Raw genomic sequence first — 23466 nt, forward strand, 5'->3', positions numbered from 1 at the left:
ATTACCAACATACATACTTAACTATTCTTTCAAAAAATTGCTATTCCTTTGCATGTAAAATTCAGTCTCTGAAGAGACTAGTGATCATTTGCGATGCAACTTTTTTCTCTTTCGTACGATAATCACACCCAGAGTTAATTAAACATTGTTGGGTGAGCAAAACAAGAATGTTCAGAATGTTAATTCAGTACAAAAGTTAAGATTTGTGATGTTGAACATAATGGGGAAAATGTTAACAGTACATGGCACAGTATCAATAAAATATTACATTTCTTTCTTTAATAACAATTTGAGGCCTTCGGCAGCATCCATGTAATTGTGTTAGGGTCACAAGCACAAAAACAATTTGCAATAGTAGGGAAAATTAAATGATTAGGACATTATTTCCTTGGAACAAGGAAAGATAAAAGCAATACAGGACCACATGAATGCCAGTATAATCAGCAGAATATCATGACTACGGCTTTTGTTTAGAGTTGATGAGGTAAAGTAGTGTGACTCTTAACAGCTTGGCGAATGATTTTCAGCATGTGAATGTAAAAGTGTCAACTAGGAATTGTTGTGGATTAATATGAGGGGGATTTTGGGGTCTGACAGGGTTGTCACCTGAGGCCAAATACATTTCACCAGAGCTCAAGCCCTGAAGCTCTAAAATCCCAGACCTGGTGAACTCCATGAAACCACTTTTCCCCCTCAGAACAAAAGGACATTGTTACGAAAGAAGAACATGTTTTTTTCTCTAAAACCTAAAAAGAAGATTAGCAAGGACAAGTAAAACAGTAATAGGCCTTGAAAAGCAGAAAATGAGACAAGCTGGAAAGAGAAATGTTAGTATTTCAACCTTTTAACCTTGTAGAACCCTTTTCCAACTGCTGTTTCGAAATTTGTAATGGGCTAATGCATGTATCTGTGTTTGAAGGCTGAGGTTCACCTCAAAGACAACAATTAAGTGTGGCCGTACATATTCTACAATGACAAATATGAAACTGCTGTTCAGTGGATAGTATTGTTTTCGCCATCTCGAACATATGAACATCCTAGCTAGTGAGTAGAATAACTGTCATCTTGAATAATCATAATCTTGAAGTCTAACTGGACTCCTACAGAGAATAATCTTGAACAGTGGGCTGAGGAGAAGACGGATGTGCCGCTATCTTTGCCTCGCCATCTGTCTCTGTGACTGTGACGTTGGCAGTGCGATATCTCACTGTGTGTGCCTGCCTCTCTGCTTGCATCCACCCCTCGCTGTGTGCAGCCACTGTGTGTGCCACTTACAGGTGTCTGACATTGAAACATGTTGTGAGAACCTGGAGCGTTTCCCTGTATGATGTCATTCGACGTCTGGCAGGCTGATTGCCGAGTGAATCACATATTGGTGGTTAGGCGAAGTGATTCAAACAGTTACCTTTTTGTACTCAACATTTTGGGCTCCGGACGACTCATGTTTTGTAACCGTTGAAATGGAAAGTGTTCGGTATAAACGCAAAGTCGAACGTTTCCTTTTTCCGCGAGTCAAATAGGGACGTAGCGATGAAGTCCTCAGCCCCCACACACAGAGCACAGAACTCAGAGCTCTCTTTCTTTGGACAGTGGTACTTCCTATATTCACAGTCAAGGTCATGTCATGCCTTGGCTCCTCCCATAACTGTGCCATGGCTCCTCATATGCAGCTTCGGATTGGTCAGACGACGCCTATGGTTGGTCTACAGCAGCCCCCTTTCTACGTGAATAGGCTGGTGTGAATAGACGGACACATTCCAACAGGCCTCCCCCAAAAACAGTCTGTCCTTGCACTGAGAACTGCCAAGGAAAGTCCATTCATCCAACTCCTTTTCTGGAAGATTGAAGAGCTACTTGACTCAACTCTTGACCACCTCTCAGTGAAGTGGTTTGACCTGCAGACGCGATGAGTCAGGTTAGCGTGCAGCGACTTTTGCCAAGGTATGGTGCATTCCCACATTGCACAAGCACGATACCCACCCTTTCCCCACGCGCACACTCCAAGAGACAAGTATGACTCATTTTTTTGTAAACCAATTCAATTTACTCTAAGGACTGTGCACCTCCCCTAACACCAACGTGGCAGATGGCTACTGATGCATCTATGATGGGGCAAAGACCAAAAAAAAAATCACTGGCTGAGTTGTTCTGCAGATCACGTTGTCTGGCAAGCAAACCTTTGAAATATTTACCGTAAATAGACCGTCTAGAGCTAGGACACGGTTAAAAATACAGCCTTCGATTCTGTTTTGAGATGATAAACACGACATTCTCGTTCCATTCCAAAGTAGTTCATGCCATAAAGATAACAATTATGCAACGTAAGACATCATTTTAAATTTAAGGTGAGAAATGACCTAAATATACTACTCATTTGATGCCACGGTATTTCTCGGGCCGGGGTTTATCTATTTTGACACTGATTGATGATGCCACCCTTAATAATATCTCTCAGATTGGAACTGGTGTGCATCCTAGGGGCTGCGTTCAGCTGCAGAATCCATCCTGGATTTCTGCCATGAACTGTGTTTGATTTGACTGTGGTGGCCCCGAGCCCAGGACTGCTTCTTCAGTGTGACGCAAAACACCAGGTCCTTGGGGCTCCAAAAGGAGTGTGTGTGGGGTTGTGTGTGTCTTTGTAAAGAGCCTGGACGAAATCCACATGTCTAATATGAACCTCATGCAGACTTCAGAAGACCTTTTCCTCTTTTCTGTCCTTCCTTCCTTCCTTCCTTCCCTCCAACCTTCCTTCCTTCAATTTTCTGGGTCTCGACCTCGTACCTTTCATTTTCTCCCGCTTTTTCCTCCTCCTTCATTTCTGTAGGTCTTCATACACAGGGACCGTGCAATATTGCAGTTAAGAAGACCTCTTTTTATAGAGCCTTTCCTTGTTTACACTGAACCAACGTAAGCCAGCATAATGCAGCCCTTTGTATGGCTTCCGGTAACATGCCGGTGTGCTCCAGAATCAAAGGCTTGACGTCAGCGTTGAGTGTAACCAGCCATTCCGACTCTCCCTTTTACACAGACGTAGATTCCACATGGCTAACTCTGCTGCCGGCTTAATGCCGGTACAACAATGACCCAGCCATTCTGTATTCTTCCTACAGAATTGCGAGGCGGCCTAAAGGCGCAACATTCATGCCTAAAACAGGCTGCGCGAACAGAGACATCGCCATATCTCTCTTTCATGTCCCTTTTTTCCAAATTCCATCTCGATCTCTCTCTCCATGTCTCCAACAGTGTCTCCTCATCCATGTCCCCACGTTTATCTCCCCGTGTCCATGGGTTCCCTCTGCCCCCATGTCTGCCTCTCTGCATTTGATCTTTTTGGGTCTTTTTCCCTTTTATGCTTTCCCTTTTGAAGTCTCATGTCTGTTTTCTCATTCTTTCTAGACCCTAGACCCTTCTATCTTCCTCCCTCACCTTCCTTAAAATGTGTCCACATCCAAACGGTCTCTGAACTAATGGTATGAATAAATATATATTAGAGATTCTGTCCAACAAAAAAAACTTGAGAAAAAGGACAGATTGTTCCAAAATAATCACTATTTCTGACTGATTTCAAAACTCTCCAGGGGTGAACGACCCCACCCCCCCTCAATATAATTATGTGAACAAAAAAAATACACAAAATGACAGCAAAAAAGGGTTTGTTCTGGTTATCAAATTTGTTTACAATCTTGAACAGCGTGAAGCTGGAGCTTGCAGACTTCCTGTGGTGTCCCTGTGGACAGTTATTGCTGCTGTGTTAACTTTGTGGTGGTCCGACGACAATGGATATCATTCCAGTTATCTCTTCTTCAGTAACAACATTAGACTGTAATTACTTCTACAATACGGTTTCAGCATACATCATCAGTGTGTCTTAACTGCACTTTAGTGCGAGCATCAGACATAAGTAACGTTGTGTTATATCTAGTCAGACTTGGACTTGGACATGAATGTTTAATTCAGTTGGTAAGTTATGTTGCACATGAAAACAAAAGCTTGTGTGAATGCTGTTCTTTTTTATATAGATGAAAGCATTGTTGGCTATACATACTGAGTACAATATGTACTCAAAAACAGTTTGAAAAGATAGAGATTATAAAGGAAAGATGCAATGTTAGCATCAACCAGCTAGCTTTCCTACCATGCAAATGTTTTCACCATATCGTGTGGGGATTCGCATCTTCCCAAACCCACACCAAGGAAATGCGAGGAAGAGGCTAGTTGAGGGGATCGAGTTTGAGAGCAGAACCAGGGCCCTGTTTGAACACTCCAAAAATCCATCCTTCCCTTATTCCAATGAAGAAAGACAGTTTGGAAGACGGGACCCTGCTTTTACTTATCCCGCTGTGTCAGATCAGAAGTGACCTTAGGGAGGGCGGGATGTGGGGATCAGACCACCCTTTAGTGAAGTGGGCCTGTTGAACCACTGGGGGGCCCTATTGCTCTCTATGAGACACTCAGATGAGGGGGCACGGGCTGGAGTTTTAGGGTCGTTCACATCTCCTGGTCCTCTCGGCTCCACCCATCGTTCCACGAGGAGAACATTTGTGTCTGGTCTCTGCGGAGGGCGTGCGATGAATTATCCAGGGCCTCTCAAACCCCTGAACCCACTGAAGGAAGACTCTGCGATAACACCTGCTGACGTCTTGCGACTGATAAGTAGAGGGTGGACATGAGAGAACGAGATGAAGAGAGAGTGAGAGCGTATATGTGTTCTCGGTGCGCGTGGGTCTCCGTGTGCGCTTGCGTGTGTGTGCGCGCGCGCGCGAGTGTCACTCTTTCCCTATCTCTTCTGTAGATAGTGCGGCTTTGTGACGGAGCTCCCGATACGTTTTCTCCCTTTTCGGAGTTGGGCTCATTAGACGCCACAGAATCCAAATCCTGGCTTAGTGGGATGATGTAATTAAGGTTTCCTAACGAGGCCAAAGATTAATTAGCCCAGTGGGAGAGGAAGGGGAGATGGAAAACTCATCAGCACAACGGTGGGATCTCTCTTGCACTCTTTCTTTCCCTTTTCCCTCTCTCCAAGCGCGTGAAGACGTGACGCACATTTCAACATCGGTCTCCCCTGAAATGTTTTATCTTTCTCTCTCTCTGTGTATCTCCCCCCAGCCTCTCTCTATCTCTCTCTCTCTCTCTACAACGCGTCTTGTCCTCTCCTATCTCTTTGTGTACCGTATGCACGTATAATCTGTGTGGATGTGCGCCTGTCTCGTCTGTTTGTGGGGATCCCTTTCCGACGGTGGACCACTGACAGCCTATCAGAGAGGGACGCCGTTTGAGTCTCACGCATCAAGCATCCTCCTTCCTCTAAAGTCAGAGAAAGGACCCAAACACACACACACACAAACACACACAAAACGACGGTCTGCTAAAACAAGATACCCAGCCACGAATCCGCACGAGCAACCCTTCTGCAGTCATGTCGCCATGAGTCAGTGGCACGGCAACAAGGTTTGGGTCTCGTCTACGTTGAATATTCGATCTATTTGCGTTTCAAATCCAAAGGACAATTCCACCATTGCTGTGAGGAGCAGCGTTCCAAACCATTTGGTTGCCTGCTTGCCCTGCTGTTGACCCTGTCCCCCAACTCCGGGGTTGTCCGCTACGTGAGTTGGAATCCCTCCCACACCACTATTATCTCCTACCAGATCACGAATATGTCCCTATGTGTGGGAGAGAGAGCCGAGAAAAGAGTTGCTTTCAGTCGTACAGACCTAGACATTCGGTTTGAGGCTTATGCTGCCTGCCGGGGTCCCTGACAATAGAGAGGAGATCTCCTTCCACTGTCTGGCACCGTGGCGGTGAGGCTGTGGGCTTCCTGCGATTGTTGTGTCCAGAGGGAGACGGCTGAGGGAGAAATCTCGACGCCCACTGAGAAACACTGACGTGTTTGTCTGGAGATGGTGTGTGTGTGCGTTTGTCCAGAGGGTGTATGTTGATGTGTTGTTGCAGCTGTGCAGAAGGGATGTAAGACAGGGAGCGTGCGAGTGTGTACGTGTTGCGTGAAACTGTGTGGGTACACTGGAAGGGGTTTGCATACGCAGGCCTCTGTAAGTGTGTGGTGTTTGGGTGTTTTTTCCCAGTCTCTCCCAAGAGATTAAGCCCGGGTAGCAGCCACCGAAAAAACTCACATTTTTCCTTGTGATAAGAAGGGAATTGAGCCTCTATTTCTGTCTCTACCTCCCACTGAGAAACCATAGAGAGAATTAATTTACTCTGTACTGTTTCAACAGCGTTTTAGATCACTATTTCACCTCACAGAGAGCCTCATTCCCATAATCTATTCCATTTTAACTGTAATGTTGCCCATCATTTACTGAATGTCTGCGTTCTTCCTCACCGCTGTCCCTGACTGTAGAGTGTAGCATTTAGCTTCAAGGTGTGAGTCACGTGTACCATTGAGTCAATAGGAACCACTTCGAATGCTACACTGGAAGCCTGTTAACATTGATTTCAGAAAGGTTCTTGCCGGCCTGAAGGTCTTTACCCAATGCCACGCGGCCTTCTTCGCTTTGCTCAAGAACATAGAACTCACGCCCGCTCTGGATGTCTGGTTCGGAGACTGTTGATACATTTCGCCTAGGGCGCCAGATGTGGTAGGACCGGTACTGCCCATGACCCCCCTGGGCCCCTCAGAGGTTTTGTTTGATCCCCTCCGCCTCACCTCAGCCTCGCTTGGCTCCCCAGGGGCTGCCAGGTTACAGCTGGGAAAGAGGGCTGAGTGAGAGGCTCTCAACACTGGACCTGTCCGCCCTCATTAAGACCAGAGCGGATGATTGGTGCAACAGCTGGGCCAACACCAGCTGTTGCCCAATCCGGGGGCGGAGCAGCAGAGGCAGCGGCTGACATCTGCCTTGCCTTGCTCGAGTTTGGAATCCCGGCCAACGAGAAAGGTGGGCGGATGCGCGTCTGGCCAATGGCAGCTGCATATGAGAGGTCATGGGTTCACAGAGTAGAGCACAAAAGTGGGTAGGGGGAGCAGAGTGTGTGTGTGTGTCTTTGTAGTTCTTTTTCCCCCCGACACTGTAGTTTATTTGGACGCAGGAAACCCCCAGAGTGGACTCACCATTTCCTGGCTCACACTCCTCCAAGTCCTCATCATCACTAGGACACTCTGCTGATGCAACCAACAGGTCATCCGTGTTCTGGAACAAGAGAGAGAGGAGAATAGGGAGGGAGTGATGGGAGGGAGAGAGGGATGGAGGGAGGGAGGGTGGGAGACAGGGATGGAGGGGGTAAAGGGGTGGATGATGGAAAGGAGAGGGTAGGAGGGAGGGAAGGATTGGGATGTGAGATAGATTGTGGGTTACCATTACATTTGAGTTCAGGGGTTACAAAATATGGACCATACTTCTCTGCGATAACAAAGAACATCTGTTCACATATTTGTGTATAAGTATATATGTTCATTCACGCGGTAAATACATAGATCTTTATGTCTATATATAGTATATACAGTATATACATACAGTACATGTTTGACAACATCTATTGATATCTATTAGCATTAGCCACCATAATATTAGACTACTATCACTCCCCAAGTCTTTTTCCAGTTTAGGCAGAAGGGCAGTCTTCTATAATACAGTAAGGCTTTTATCACAGACAGTGCAATTGATTTGAGCACAGTGATTTGTTCCAAGCAGCTGAACATAGAGCTCTGTCTCCATTATTAATACACAGCCTGGATGCAATCACTTATTAATCAAATGGAGTGTGTGTATGTGTATTTGAATATATAAAGGAGTTTGTGCGCATGTGCATGTGTGTGTGTGTGTGTGTGTAAGAGAATCTGAAAATGCGCGTGCTCGTGTGAAAAGATATGCATTTGAGTGCTTTGTGTGTGGGTGTGTGTGTGTGTGGGTGTGTGTGTGCTCCAGACCACCCGAAGCACACCTGGGTCTGTCAGGTAGATTAATGATCTTACATCATCCTCCTAACTACATCTGCTGCTAACACGTCTACAGCTCTCTCCTCTATTAGCAAACCACCGTGCCTTTGCGTCAAATGCTCCAAAGTGCGTCACTGAGCCTGTGTAGTCTCTCAAACATTTTCGCATTTTTACTCAGACAAAACAGACTCTTATTTCAGTCAATGTTGTCAAGAATTTACTATGCCCCAGTTTATCCTGGGTAACCTGGCTATGGTGGCTACAATGCTCTCTCCAACACTGCCTATCAAGCTTTCCATAAAGGATCAGGAACAAAGACAGTCGGATGGAGTAAAGATCTTAGTTGGTCCCCAAACCAACGTCCATGAAATTGGGGTCAAGATCAAAAAAGAAGTATTGGACTTATTCCATTCTTAAAAATACCCAGATTGTGTTTGGACAATGCTAGTACCAGGGGATGGTACAAAAACACTTCAAAAGGTACCATCTACATTCTAACTACCAAATCATTATTCTCTATGATCAAAGGGCCGCCTTGCATGCTAGTTAGCTCAGAGGTTTTGGAGCATTGAAAATATAGGTGTCACTTTTGTTTACTCTATGAAACAATGTTCGAGGTCTTGAAAAGGTTCCGGAGAGTTCTTCTGATGGGACAAAACTTCCTACATACAGTAGCACCCTTTTTTGAGAAGTGTGTGATTGTGTTTGTTAGGACAAGTTATCAATGAAATACAATGGTACTTGTGTACCACTGTAATACTGTAGAATTGTACACTTGTTCCGCATTTACTCCAGTAGTATGCACTATTTGTAGTTAAATGAATAATCATTTTGATCATTATGTAACATAAAAGTAATATTCTAGTACACATACCAACCAATGTTCATGACATCAAGAATTGATGTGTCAAGCTGGATTTCAAGGATGACATCTTCTGCTGTCGTCATTTCACTCCCAATACATCGTCTAACTATGTCCTCCTTTTTCCAAGTTTGACTCCTTTTGTATTCGGTAAGGTCCACCCCTTTCTCTAGCGCCTATCTCTCCCTGTCCTCTCTTGCTCCCTCTTTCCTTCTCTTCCCACCTTCATTCATTCATTTTCACCCACCCCCTGTACTCAACAGTCATTTACTCCCTGTCCTCCCTTCCCCTTATCCCGCCCCCTCTGTCCATCCATTCTCCTATTTACCCCCGCACATAACAAGACTGTACTTTTATCTCTTTCCCTCCCCAGCCACCCCCCTATTCCCTACTGTCTTACTCCACTGGAGTCCAATCTAGCTCCCATGTTCATGTGGGAAACGTAGGCGAGCCCGCTGGGCAGTGAGAACTACACATCGGCCATCAGTGTGGCGAAAGGAACAAAAACCAGGAAAGCTTGATAATAATGGAGTTGTGGGTTTATCGAGCCGCGTAGGCCAGACCTAAGCTTACATCCCATTAATGTGCATGGCTGGACGGGGGGAGAGCTAGAGATAGGTTCATAGACATTTTCATATCCCAGTGCTTGGATGAGTGACTCATTGGTTATTTGCCTTCTCATTCTCAAGTCCGATATTCTTCCAAAAATGTGCTTTGGGCCGTCAAATCTACTTGAGAGTGTGAAAATTGGCGTGAAGATGTACTTCAAATGTGTGAACACGAGAGAAAAATTGGTTAGCGGTCCATGCAAAAACATACCATGGTTGGGACAATATGTCTTGTTGTGTCGTTGAATAGGGCATACGTCAGGCGGTAAACATTTGATGCGTTTATAGCTATGGGTAGAACTAGAGTTAGTAACATGATCTAACCCTCTGCAATACTTATACAGTGGTGCTTGCAGACTGTTACAACAGTGTGAAGTCTAGCTGTCTCAAACAGAAATAGACAGAACCCTGTCTGGAGAGAACATGGTTCCTGTATTTATCGGTTCTGTTTGCACTCCTTGTTACACTCCCCGTTTCCCTGCTGTCAAAATAGAGTGAGAAAACACGATGCATGCATCTGGTTCAGACCAACATGTCGGGTGTGGGTTACAGTGATCTCACGTTTACTTAGAGTGGGAGGAGGAGAACAACCTCAAACCACAGGATCTCAATGAGTACAGAGTGGAGGTAATGGGATATGACCTCATCTGTAAGGGATCTGAGAGCGAGGGTCCCTAAACTCGGGATCGAAGCGTTGGGCCAGCAGCATCATGTTTGACATTGGGAGGACAAAGTCTCCCCGTGGACCTTGGGAGCGACCCCATGTCTCTGATCTGCCTCCCCCTCTCTCCCCCTATGCCAGTGACGTGCAGTGTGCAAAAACCGCTTTGAAAGTTCCACATAAAAGATAATTAAGCGTATTTCCCCGACCTCATTTATTGAATTTAATAAGCTGAAATCAAAGCCGTGGCACTCTGGATTTTTGGTAGTGTGCTCGCTGGAGCTAGAGGGAAACAGAACTCCTCCCAAAAGAACAACAAGCGACTACCGTCCAAAAGCTTACATTCAATTAGGAAAAGCCTTGATTGGTATTTGCTTGAGCCGCATATATCTCTCTCCCTACGCTCCCCCACCCCCACCCCACCCAAAGCTTTTAGTCCAGTAATTAGCGATGTTGGTTTTGTCTAAGATGGGGTAGAGAGACAGAGAGAGAGAGAGAGAGAGCGAGAGAAAGACAGAGAGAGACAGAGAGAGAGAGAGAGAGAGAGAGAGAGAGAGAGAGAGAGAGAGAGAGAGAGAGAGAGAGAGAGAAAGAGAGAGAGAGAGAGAGAGAGAGAGAGAGAGAAGGGACTTGGTAGAAAGAAAATGGAAGAGAGAGAGAAATAGGGAGAAGAGTAGTCAGACAGACAGACGACTGCAGAGATTAAAAGAGGGAAGAAGTCATGGGAAATGTAGGCCTAAGTGTTCTACGCGCAGAAAATGTCACATGATTGTCAAAGCAGGAAGAGGAAGAGATGCGCATAAGATAACAAAATAGTTTTCAGAATTCTTTCCAGTTACCTTTTAGCGATTATTTACAACTCCTGGGGTTAGGATTATGGTTAGAGTTGGGTAGGGTTAGCTAACTCTAACCATAATCCTAACCCTAATCCAGCACAAAAAAAGTCTAAGAAGTGTTCCCTTTTAAAATGCATAGATCTGCAGACAATCATGCTCCAGGACACAATTCAATAGAAAAATAAACTTTAAACTTTTTTTCGTCTCTAAGAGCACACAAAGGTAGCAATGCCGGGTGAAGTTACAGATCTCAGGTAAGCTTCTGTGGACAAGAATGGTGCTGACGAACACGTTACGCAATCCTTTTCCTCACAAAACTTCCATTAATTGGCACTTCACTCTTGCAACACCCAGCAAGTTCTCTGCAATGGTGAGAAAGCAAAACCTTTTGCTCACCTTTAAATACCAGGAGACACAATGGTTATCAATGTTAACAAGATGAGCGTCGATAAACAAGTTCTAAACCCAATTTCCATATTGTCTCGCGTAATCTGTCTACTGCTGCATATTTGAGAGGAGTTCAAACTGTAATAGTGTGAGAGAACAGTTTCGCATTGCACGGGCTAATAAACAGATGCAATGGGCCCTCAAATGTGAAAATCTTGTCCCTCCTACGGCACTGTCTCTGTCTGTTGTTACTGCTTAATACGTGGGACAGGAAGCCATGACTGTGTCATGTTGATATATGCATTAATGACCCTTCCCAGCATTGTTTGGATAATTGCTACCTCCAGGAATGAAGCCGTAGGATGCCGACTTTACAGCGGACGGAGATTAGCTGCTGTGAATCGCTATTAATCACAGGTTCTCGTCAAAGGGGACATGTACACACATGTGCTGTGGGCAGACACGGGAGGCAACAACATGATTAGGGTGAGGCCAACTAATAGTTCGAATAATAGTTAGCTATTAGCGGTTTGCATCTCGCCCCCTTTTGCACCCTCGGTTTGCACCTCGCCTCCATTTGGATTTTGAACGTTTTTTTCCCTGTTCTTTGTCACCCGTCAGTGGGCTATGTTGGTGTGTCTGGGCTGAGAGTTATTCATGTTTCCGGACATCATGGTCCGGCTCTCGTTTGTCATCGATTTGGAAGGAATCAACTTGGAGCCCTGGATTGGACTAATAAGTTAGCCTGTGGTACAGTTCTGTCTGATCCTCTCTTTTGAAGTTGACTTACTGAGGGTCAGTATGAAGTCCGAAAGCAAACACTGTGCTATTTTGAAGAGAAGTACGACTATTACAAAGGATTTCCCTTTTAAATAATCCCACTTCAACGCGACCTGATAACCTTCACGACCTGATTTCGACTCCCCCGCCATCACTCTTCTCCCTTCTCTGTCCACGCCCACCACTCACCTGTGTGACACTGTCCCGCATGGTAGGGGAGCGCTGCTTGCGTGTTGTGGTGGTGGCCATGGTGGTGGTGGTTTCCATGATGGTGGTGGACATATCTGCCAGAGGGGTGGTGGAGGTGGTGTCGGTGGTCAGCACGGAGGGCACGTCGCCGACCAGCCGCAGGTTGCCCTGGGCCTGCACGTTGGCATCGCCCTCGGCCGCCAGCTTGAGCACCTGCAGGCCGTTGTAGTAGAGGCCCGAGATTTGGCCCTGGAAATGGCGGCCCTTATCCCCTCCGATTTTGATGAATGCCTGGCTGTTGAAGATGGTCAACTGTCGACCTGGTGAGCGGAGGAAGATGACGGGACGGAAAGAGGGGAGGAGGGGGGTACAAGTTGGCAGAAAGGAGAAACGGAGAAGAACGTGTGAGAGAAAGAAGTGTCAGGGAAGAGACATCAGTCAGCTGGTCTTTGCTGACCAGCCAACAAACATTTAGTTTCTTCGTACAAACAGAAACGAAACACACACCCACAGCTAAACACACACGCACATATACACTTGCGCTCCATCACACAGGGATTTCCACCCTTGGTAACACCCTAGAGAGATTGGACCTTGCTTGGCGCAGGTGTCTGCCATTATGGGGCTAGGCTGCGGGCGTTGGAGCCACTCAGACACCAGTCGCCTGGATCTGGCATTCAAATAGATTGCAGGGTAGTGCAACTGGCCGACCCTGGCACTGAGGCTAGCAGGAAGAAACGCATCTAATTCAACGAGATGGAATGCATTACAGGCATGCCAGCCCCTGTGTCATTGACCCCACAGCACCTGAGCTGCACCGATGATGAAGTACCTTGAAGAAAAAAGAAAAAAAAGAGAACCTTTCCCGTTCTCTAGAAGCAGACCAGGCAATAATATTAGCCACTGGCGAGGACATGTTTAATTCAAGAGCTGTCCTCCCGTCTGTCATTACTATGTATCAGGATGGAAAAAGGGGAATTGGGTGGCGCAGCTATTAGCGTGGTCCAATACTAATGTGCTACCAGGGGTTGAGGGCGGGTGGAAAGGAGGAGGAGAGGGTCGTGTTCCAGGGGATGTCATTGGTGTCCTCTGTCTCTCCCTCCGTTGCTGATGTCAGTCCTTTTTCTCTTTCCTCCAACCCTCCCTCGCCGTTCCCTCACGCAGGGGCCTCGGAGGAGGTGTCATACCGGGCCAATCAGGGGGAAGATAAGATGCGTCGACCTCTAACCTCACTAATGGACCCCCTGGGGGAAGGGATTACTGTAGGATTGTGTTTGGCGGTGGTCTAAAAAGAGGCAAGATGAGGTCATTACTCAAGAAGGGGATGGCAAGAGAAACCAAAGCGTTTTTTTTTATGGATTAATCAATCTCCGTTGGCAGTATATGTGTGTGTGTGTGTGTGTGTGTGAAAGGGATGCTGTGTGTGTGTGTGTGTGTGTGTAAGGTGATCCTAAGAGGGCACCCTAAGTCGTGTATTGACATCGCTCTATTGTTTGCGGAAAGCAGCCCGGTCCGCTGCAGACTCCACACCATCAGGGGAAAATGGCTCCCATTCATTTCAATTTAAAGAGGCGAGCTGTGGATCTTCTTAATCCGCTAGCGTGTGTCTGCTCATTAGTCTGTCTGAGGATGTGCGGGGCCCTTTGCGTGTGTGTACTGTACAGTATGAGCCGGGACACGCGTACGTACGCGCGTGCGTGGCGTTTCGGCGATAAACACTCCATTGAGACAGTCCATTACACACGCCATGGTGTCGTTAAATCAATAGGTCCATCTGAAGCCCAGGAGAAATAGTTACAACTCCCTGCTTTCTTAATGATCGGACTTAATGCGTGGCATATGCACTGTTGACATAATAGCTCTTTCGTGTTCCGTCGGCCATGTTTTTGTTTTCGAAGCGATCGCGACATAAGGAGGGAAGGAGGAGATGGCTTTTTGTTCAGGGACAGACATCAGCAATGAAAACAGAGCAGAACACGAGCATGTGGGCACCCTCACGTCGACTGCATGTGAGTCTCTCATACACACTCTCTCGCATCGACTCTCCGCAAGATGGTATTGTCTCCTCGGTGCCCTTGACCAGAGGATGGACTCGCGTCAGCCCAGGGGGTCTCCTGTTTCCATGGTGCTGGGGTCCCGGATAGACACTGTCTGTTTGCCCGGGTACCATCTCCTTATCTGATTACGGTACTGGGTCTAAGCCAATAGGGTCTCTGGTTTCATGAGGAGAACTGTTTCTGTGTGTGGAAGACTTTGTCCTCCATGGAATTACATTTACATTTAGTCATTTTAGCAGATGCTCTCATCCAGAGCGACTTACAGTAAGTGCAGGGACATTCTCCCCGAGGCAAGTAGGGTGAAGTGCCTTGCCCAAGGACGCAACGTCATATGCACCGGACGGGAATCGAACTGGCAACCTTCAGATTACTAGCCCGATGCTCTACCCGCTCAGCCGCCTGACTCCCGAATGATGATGAAACTTGACTTCTGCATAATAACATCACAGCACCGGTGGGTGGGATTGCTGGGTGCAAAGTAGAATGACAGGCTGACAGACTGACAACCGATGCTGACAGCCTCAGAAATGGAAGGAAACCGTCATTTCCTCTGCGCTCGGTTCAAAGTGTCGTACGGGCAGGGAAGCTATGAATGAGAAGAGCTGACAAACTGAGCGAGCAGAGAGGGCTGGAAGGAAGCAGCCATGTATCGTGAGCCCTGCTATGAGAAGGCAATTGCACATGTCAATTGAGGGAAAACATTTTTGCATTTTTTGTTCCTCAGCCATGCTCCCACACGGCATTGGTAAACACCTAAGAAAAGCTCCTGTGTCTTCACTTGACTGCATCCAGAAGGAAAAGGTGCCCTCTGGGGTAGATGAGGGAATGAGTGTGTGTCTGTGTGTGTGTGTGTGTGTGTGCGCGGGATCGGGGTTAGAGTAACGGGAGGCTGATGAAGTGATTGTTTTGGGGGCCTGCCGGGTCAAATCAAAACTGACATGTGGCTTTAGAGGCAATTTGGTAGATGGGAAGGGGGGGGGGGGGGGGGGGTCGGAGAGGGGAGGGGGAGGCTGGGGGCAAGGGGAGGAGGAGAAGGAGAGCAAAAAAACACGTCGGGATGAGATCTCCGCTTGACAAGCAATCAGACGGCTTAATATGACAGAGCCGCGCACAGGCCAGCCCATTCGAGTGAGCGCGTGCGTGCGTGTGCGCGCGCGCGTTCGTAATAACTTATGTAAGGTGTCTGGAACGTATCAGTGAGACGACCTCTACCAACCTGTCAGAGGTGGCCTTTCGGATGGTTTGTTTGCTTGTGTTTGCTGTGTGGATTTTCGAGTGTGTGGGCATGGACATTTGCATCCGTGTGTACCTACTGCCCAAGTGGGCTATATGCATGTGTGTGTGTGTGCGGCTGACACCGGCAGGACTGCCTGATGAGGCTTTATTGGATCAATTTGGGTTGGGGCGCCGGTGGTGGCGTCTCTGTCTCTCCAGGTCCTCAAGATGATGGGCCCTTAATGGCCAGAGGCCTGGGCCCAAAGCTGCCACAGTCGCAGGGTGTCATCCAGGGTTGCTCATTAAAAGAGCCATTGAGGACGACACACTCTTAATTAACTTCGGCCCTCGCCCAGGAGTGATGGACGTCTCCGCTCGCTGGAAAACCATGGTGCTTATAGGCGATTGGGAGTCTCTTCCTCTCTCCCCCGCTTGGCTTCATTGCCGTCTCTCCACTTAGCGTGTCCTTTCCCGGTTTCGATTTTTTTGGGGGGGGGGCGTCGGAATCTCACTTTCTCTTTTTCTGTCTCGCCCTCATCGAGTGGAACCCTCCCTTTCTAACTTGCTGTAGTTCTTTTTTCTGTCGGCTGCACTCTCTCAGCCTACATCTCCCATTCTCTCCTCCTGTCCTCTCCTCTATCTTTCATTCGAATCTAGGCTACAGTGCCGTTTTCATTCTGTGGTTGCAGCTCCCTTTTGTGTCGGCCCCTGTTGGCATCGCACGGATGTTCCTTGTTCAAACTCTTGTGGAAGCCGTTCACACACTGTCCATGAGCGACAGGCACATCCAGAGGGCCGGCGCCAGTTCGCCAGCAAGCTAGCAACCGGGATAAGAATAGCGGCGGTGTGAACACGCTCGAAAGACCGAGAGTGAAAGCGAGATAAAGAGGGAAAAGCGACGGCGAACCAAGGAGGAGGGAGGGTAAAGCGAAGAGAGCGGCGCAGACGGGCTAACAGATAGCTTAGAGTGTTGTCATGTACTCTAACACGGAAATCCCTGTGGTGTCGAAAGCTGGCCATCTGAGCTTTTCGACGGCGACGGGGCCTCATCCTCCCCCCTCTCCCCCCTCCCGCGGCAATCCACGACTGCTCCCACGGCCGTGTATGTGTCACCCGTACCACAGCGAAGAATCTCTTCGTCTCAGTCGAGGGGGAGTGGGCTGGGGGAGTGAGAAAAGGATCAGAGCGGCGATGAACGATTCCTTTGCTCCTTAAATGGGGCATCTGGGTAAAAAAATAGGGGAGCGGAAAAGGGGGGCAGAGGTTTCTCATGGGGTGGCTTAGGAGGCTGATGACCTGGTTCGTTCCCCCCATGGCGGCAGCCGTTTCATCAGTCAACTTTCCGACCGAGGGCAGTGGCGGTGGGGAGGGGGGGAGCGGCCCCTTGAGCACCAGATGGGAGCGAGAGAGGGGGGGTGGATTTTTCAATATCTAATGTGCAGTGGAATGGCACAGTCTCACAGGCAGACACATAATCAATACCGCTGGGTCTGGGAAACGAGATAGACAAACACCCCCTCGTTAAAAGAAAGGGAAAAAAAGTAAATCCACTTGGTTTTGTCTGCTGTTTGTTTCCAGAACACATCTCCACTGTTGGTTGAGCGGGATCGACGGAGACAGCGGCATAGCAGCCTCGTGGCATCTTTGGATTCTCCGAAAACGAGAGGATGACGGGCACTAAGGGGTTGGGGGGTGGGGGGTTGGACAGGGATTGAGGGAGACTTGGGACATTTCGGATGACAGGAGGGACGGAGGGGGTGGGGATGAAGTACGGCTCAAGGAAGATACCGGCATGAGGAGAGCGCGTTACACGGTCGGAAGGGAAAGGTTGAGATGATGCCGAAAACAGAGCAGAGGGGGCGAGAGAGGAGAGGGAGAAGGGGGGGACGGGACGAGAGAGGAACGGCGGAGACGAGCGGAGAAAGGGAAGACGAGCGTAAGGAGAGGACAACGAAGGAGGGAATTATAGACACAGAGAGAAAGAACGCAGTCAAGTGCAAAGCGCATGTAGGAGTTATAAAACGCCGGTGAGTCAGGCGTACCTTAAGCGTCCCTCCTCCCCCTCTTCTCCAAGGTCTTTATACAGACTGATCGTACCACCGGCCTGGCTTGCAATCCACACAGAACCACAGAAACCACTAGAGTCCATTTTGTGCCTTTGGAAACCTGCTCGAGCACACTGTATCACTGCTCCGCTCTCCTGTGACCTGTTGAGAATTGTTCACAGGGGCGTAGTGGATATACATTCTTGCATCTAACTCCTTGGTTCTTTGCTGGGAGGAAGAGGGAGCAAGAGAGAGAGAGCGAGGGAGAGAGGTGGAGAGAGACAGGGGGAGAGAAAGGGAGAGAGAGCGAGGGAGAGAGGTGGAGAGAGACAGGAGGAGAGAAAGGGAGAGAGACAAAAGAAGAGAGAGAGAGTGTGCTGGCTGAGATTCGGGGACGGTAATTACTGGTGAAGCCCGCAGAGATGGCGAGTGGGCCGGGCTAGGGGCTACGCTCGGCTGGCTAATGCACAGATTGCCTGTCTGAGGCCGAGGTAATGAGAGCAGCTTGAGCAACCTCCGTGGCTGAGGGGAGGCGCTCGCAGAGCTGCTCCCCCCCTTCTGAGTGTCCGATTTGGGGAGGAAGCAGCCATGGTGCTGGTGGGAGCAGTCTGGATGTTCTGGACCTAATGGCCCTCCAGTGGAGAGTGAATCCGAGTAGGATTTCAAGCCAGTGTGAAGTGGGCCCACGCTCTCTTTCGCTCCCACTGGTCCTCACTCTTTGATGGATTGGACATGAGGACCTTTACGCCCAGGGCCCGTATGTGTTTGGTTGTGCTCTTATCATATCTCCGTTGGTTATCATCAGAGCACTGTTCCGTAAAAGTCTGCACAGGAGCCAGGAGAGAGAGGGAGAGAAAAGGGATGGAAAAAGCTGGAGCGAGAGAAAGTTGATCACGCAGCGGGTAGAAGATATCTTCTCCCCAAGCATGGCCTTTTTCACTCATGAAGCGCATTTAGCGGCGCTTTTTTTTCACCCCTCCGAAAAAAAGGCAATTTTGGGAAATGCTACAAACGAACTGTGTTTGGCAAAGGAGGCGAGGGTGTCAAATGTACCGTGACGTTGAAGGGATGGGTAGCTCAGTGTCAGGGAGGGGTTGGGGTAAGGGGATGGAGAGGGGTGGGGCCTGGTAGGAGGACTTAGACGGAGAGAAAGATACATCGGGATGACCAGTGAAGGGATCCAAATAGCGGTTCTGTAGCTAGTTGTAGCTATCTCTCTGCCGGCATACATCTCTAGATCTAGAGATAGGACTTGAAAAAAAAACACAGAGGTCAAGAATGGCTTTTCTGTCGTCTCCTTCTCTCACTCCAACTGTGACGAAAGCTGTTCCAGGCCATTTAACGGAACAGGAACCATGAAATAACATGGTCAAGTTCAGTGTTGGTCTAGGGGATCTGGCCCTGTGTTTTGCTGCCTCTTTTTTTGCGGGTGCTGGCACAGTCCACAAATTGACTCACTATTCTCCCAAAAAAGAGGAACGAAGGCAGATCAAAGTCCGATATTCTCTTCATGAGCAGCTTCATAGGGGGCAATGATGAACCAGGCTCCACTGTGGGCTGATGTGAGATATCTGTGCAATAAAGTCTGGCTCACGCCTGGCCTGTTCTGGGCGGCGTCCCAGCCACCGTAAGTCGATTGGGACCCAGGCTCTGTATCGAGTGGGTGGACTCGATCGCTCTCTATTAGGCAAAAGGGAGGCTCGAATCAGCCCATTAAGCACTGAACATTAAACCCTGCTCACTGGCTGGATGGCTTGCTGCCTGTTCCCAGAGGCCTCGTGTTCTTTCCTTCCTCTCCTTCCTTGATTCCTCTTTTGCTCCCTCGTCTAGCGTACCTAAAACTAACTCCTGGGTGGTTTCCTTGAGCTGTTGATGTCTCTACAGAATTGAACTCCTCCCTAAGGTAAAGGAAGAGTTCCTATTCTCAAAAAGTCCACCTCCCTTCCTTCCATTTCACAGCTTGGTTTGATATCAATTCTGGTTGGTGAATAAATGGGAGGTGACCGGGAAGTGAAGACGCTTTATCATTGAAAAGCCAGAATGTTTACTGGTTCCGGAAGAGACCAAGGGAAAATGGATTCTCACTGGTTATGTGTAATCTCCACTATTCTAGCCCCGTTTTCCCCGCCCAGATTAGGATTCTTTTCACTCTAAAGAAAGAGGCTGCACTGTCATCGCTCGTTCCCGTTGCCAAGTTCTGGAGGAAAAACTGGCAAGTGTGAGAAAGACAAGAGAGCGAGAGACAAAGAGGAGGCATGGGTTGGGCGGGGCGGAAAACAGATGAGGGGATTTGGGTCCAATGGATGCGCAGCGAGGTGAGAGGAAGAGGCGAGGGAAGGAGGCCACATCTGAGCGACTTTGGTTTGGATTGAGCCGTCGCAAACTTTCGAGACTCGCGTTTTTCCCCTCCATTAGGCCCCTATAAGAGCTGCCATTTTGGATTTGCGGTGCCAGGAGCTGAGAGGGCTTGAGATGTTCACTCTGATTTGACTCAAAGTCTGGAGGGGAGAAAGGGTACGCACACCTGCAGGCTATCGCTTTGGCATAGCCCTGCAATAGGATGTTCTTTGAGGTACTGTCAAGTTTGTTGGGATTGACATGTGAGGTAAATGTGTGCCATCTATAGTACCTTTGTGTCGACATGTACCTCACGTTTAAAAAATCTTGTGCTACTTACCGGAACACAACTGAGGTATTCTAGCTACCCAAGGGCAAATACCATGTAACAACTGTTTGTATCTGACCTCTCAGTGACCTTCACTGACTCTGCGGTTTCAAACGAAGTGACCACTGACCCTAATCTGACATTGGGAGGATACATGTTGATGTTACATGTATCACTCTGGTCAAGAGCACGGAAGCAACCGAAAGTTCTCTGTGGCACTGTAACGCTATTAGCATTCATTCCCACAATTCACTCATTCGTAACACAAACTTGGATGCACATTTGACTTTGAACACAGTTAATGACATAGAGCATACTGCAGGATTTACAGCACGCGTGGTCGTTCCCCAAACCTTCAGTTCTAACGCTTAAAATGACGTAACAGTAAAGGTTAAAGGGACCTTCTTGTTCTTGTAACTCACGCTCAAATAAGCATTCCAAAGATTAAAAGGTTAAATTTGGAGGTCAGGTTTTTTTTTCTCTCTCTTCGTTTTAACCCTCTGAGTTTTTTGTGTTTTGGGGAAGGAGACCGGGGAGGGGGTTGTCTGGCGTCACTGTTTACAAAGGGGGAATTGCACTTAGTTAGCTGTTTATTCATCTTCATTTCCTTTTTTCTAGCATATTTATGCTAAGTTCCAAGTGTGCCGAAATGTTAGACATGTTTATAACAAGGTTAGAACTGAGGGCTTCCTAGCCTTTCTCCTCCCAGAGGGATAATCAGATCACTGTAAAATCAGCTTGGTCTCCCGGCAGGAACTCACTGTCCTTCCGTGGAAACGAATGAAGAGGAGACGTGAACGGGGTGGGGGGGGGGGTGGGGGGGTGGAGAGACAGCCCTCAGGAGTTAGTGTGAGTGGGGTTTGGTTTGCTGTTAGGTGGTTAGATTCTGCTTAGGTGGGGGGGGCGGGGGGCGGGGGGGGGGGAAGCGGGTGGGAGGTCTTAATTGCTCTCTCTGCTGCCGTATCGAAGCAACAAGCAAGCTTTAACCCTTTGAGCCCGCGGAATGTCCACTGCCTTCCTCGTCTCTCGTCCCCCTCTTCCTTTGTTTCCGTTTCTCCGGATTTCTCCGGATTTGCACCACGAGGTTCACAGTGTACCCATCTCCTACACTCTCTCTCTCCATCACACTTTGGGTGGCTTGTTGCTGGTATTTGGCAACTATCTCAATACGCTCGTCTGAAAGCTCGGTAGGTACTGTGTCTTCAATCATCGTAAATGCTCAATTAATCCTGTTAAATGATTCTGTTCCACTGTGTTGTTGATCCAATCGAATCTGGATCCCCATGCACACTCTCAGTCATATTAATAACTAAGTCATATTCTGTTGATCTATTGCATAATTTGCCATGTGCCACAGTGCTTATGATTAAGTGCTACTACTCTACGTATGACAGGGTTCTTTATGTATAATAAAAAAGAATTCAACTTCTAATACGATGAAAGGAATACTTGATAACTGTAATTTTGTTCTGATGAAATAAACATGCAAACTCTTAATGCTCAATCTATTTAATTTGAGTGTCATATAAATACTTAATTTAGCACTTAGTTGAAATATAAAATGTATTCTAAGTTTTCTTGCATGCATGATCAATATCAATAGCTTTTCAAAGACAATACACCCCTAGCCTAATCAGAGCTAATGCTGTAAACCGTTATTAATTCAGTACACTGAGTCTCTTATTGAACGTATCAACAACATTTAAACTTCAGTGTAGCCTCATTGCTTTAAAGGCACAATCAAACTAACCCTGAGATGTCGGCTGTCCATGGTATTTGGGGTGCGTTCCAGACTCACAATTCACTGATAAATGTGAAAACCTTCTTGCTTAATTCATCTTAATCTGTGCAGATTCGCAGCGGCCACGTTTCTGGAAGGAGCCCAGCGATTTGTGACAGTTCAATTATTTACAGTAAGGCAGCTTTGACAGGCACAGCTTTATGTGGTGTCATGATAGAGGTATATAAGCATGGAGCCAGACGGGCGGGAGGAAAGGAGGGGAGGAAAGACAGAAGGCCAGACCAGAATCAACCACCTTCAGCAGCACAAACACACAACAGAACGTCAAAAGGCAAGGAGGTCGGGACGTTTGACACTCAAAGGGTTAAAGAGTCATCTCTTTGGGTTTGGATCTTGTCCGAACCGCTATCCGAAACTAGTTTCATTCAGGCGGAATGTAGCCAAAACAACCATACTACACTTTTATGAAAAGGATATTCAAAATATTCTATAGTCCCTTTAACTTTTAACGACTTTCAAGTGAAACTTTTCTCCACAAACGTCAAACTGCCGACTGTTTTCTTTTAAAGCTGTCACTTTAGTTAATTAATTGTATATAATCATCATAATTAATGGAAATTCACAACAACAAACAACAGACACAGCAATAGAAGCAGAAAGTGAAGCAATAGGTTGTCTAATTACAGTTTGCCAGGTTACAGGGGAGGGGAGGGGAAGGGGGGGTTATGTTGAGGTTATTGGGAAGTTAGAACTCTGATGAGATGCAGGCCCATGCTATCAAGGTGCTCTTGGACTAGTTCCCCTTGTGGATTGGCTGTTTTAAGCCATTGTCTTGGAACGTGGAGGAACTTCTAAAACCACTGGCATCCTTGTTTTCTTATTTTGCATAGGAGATAGATCTTTCAATTCAATTAAGGCTAATGGATTTCCGTAACCAGATAAGAATTTCATTACTTTCAAATAACAAGAATAGCCAATTGTTGGGGAACACAATCATTCAAAAGAATGGATTGAGGTTAACGTTGAGCTCCTACAACCAAATTGTTGTGCTCTACCAGTTGGCCATGGAAATAGAGAGAATTCCCCTGATTGGGTGTTTCGTATATTAAGCGAAGCACGCTTCAGCCAATCACATTCACCTTTGTTGTTTGGCCCTGCACCTCCTCCAGAGAAACGGTTAACTGGGTTAACTGGTTAAGATCATTAGTGGTGTTAAAGGGGTTTTATTACCTTTGTCGAGTAGCCACTCGTCAACTACCCGACCAAGTCGGTATGGGATTCTTTGTCTAGCAATAGCCAGGCGCTCATTATCAAAGTTCCCTTTAAAGAATTTGGAAAAGACAGATTCAAGAGGTTAAAAATCTGGAAGTTGAAAGGTTAAAAGGTTAGAAAAAGGGAAACATGGCAAATGTTTAGCAAGTTATGAACTTTAGGTTTGCATGAAGACCTGTAGTAGTAGTATAATTTTGTGGATTGGTTTAGAAAGGTTAGACTCTGCATTATAGTTACCTTTGGTTTAAATGGTTGTTTTT

At 47.3% G+C, this 23466-nt stretch overlaps 1 protein-coding gene across 1 annotated transcript in view; it reads right to left on the reverse strand.

The window, feature by feature from the left end:
* Nucleotides 1–23466, reverse strand: part of LOC146222327 (neurexin-2-like) — a 282700-nt gene that overhangs the window by 4106 nt on the left and 255128 nt on the right. Inside the window, exons 13-14 of the mRNA XM_084691157.1 lie at nucleotides 12212–12531; nucleotides 7064–7142 (exon numbers count right to left, since the gene is read on the reverse strand). Of these exons, the coding sequence (XP_084547283.1) occupies nucleotides 7064–7142; nucleotides 12212–12531 (399 nt within the window). The remainder of the gene's footprint in view (nucleotides 1–7063; nucleotides 7143–12211; nucleotides 12532–23466) is intronic.

This window comes from Hypomesus nipponensis, chromosome 25 (genome assembly GCF_054491055.1).
Source record: "Hypomesus nipponensis isolate SF chromosome 25, ASM5449105v1, whole genome shotgun sequence".
In the NCBI taxonomy this organism is placed as follows: domain Eukaryota; kingdom Metazoa; phylum Chordata; class Actinopteri; order Osmeriformes; family Osmeridae; genus Hypomesus; species Hypomesus nipponensis.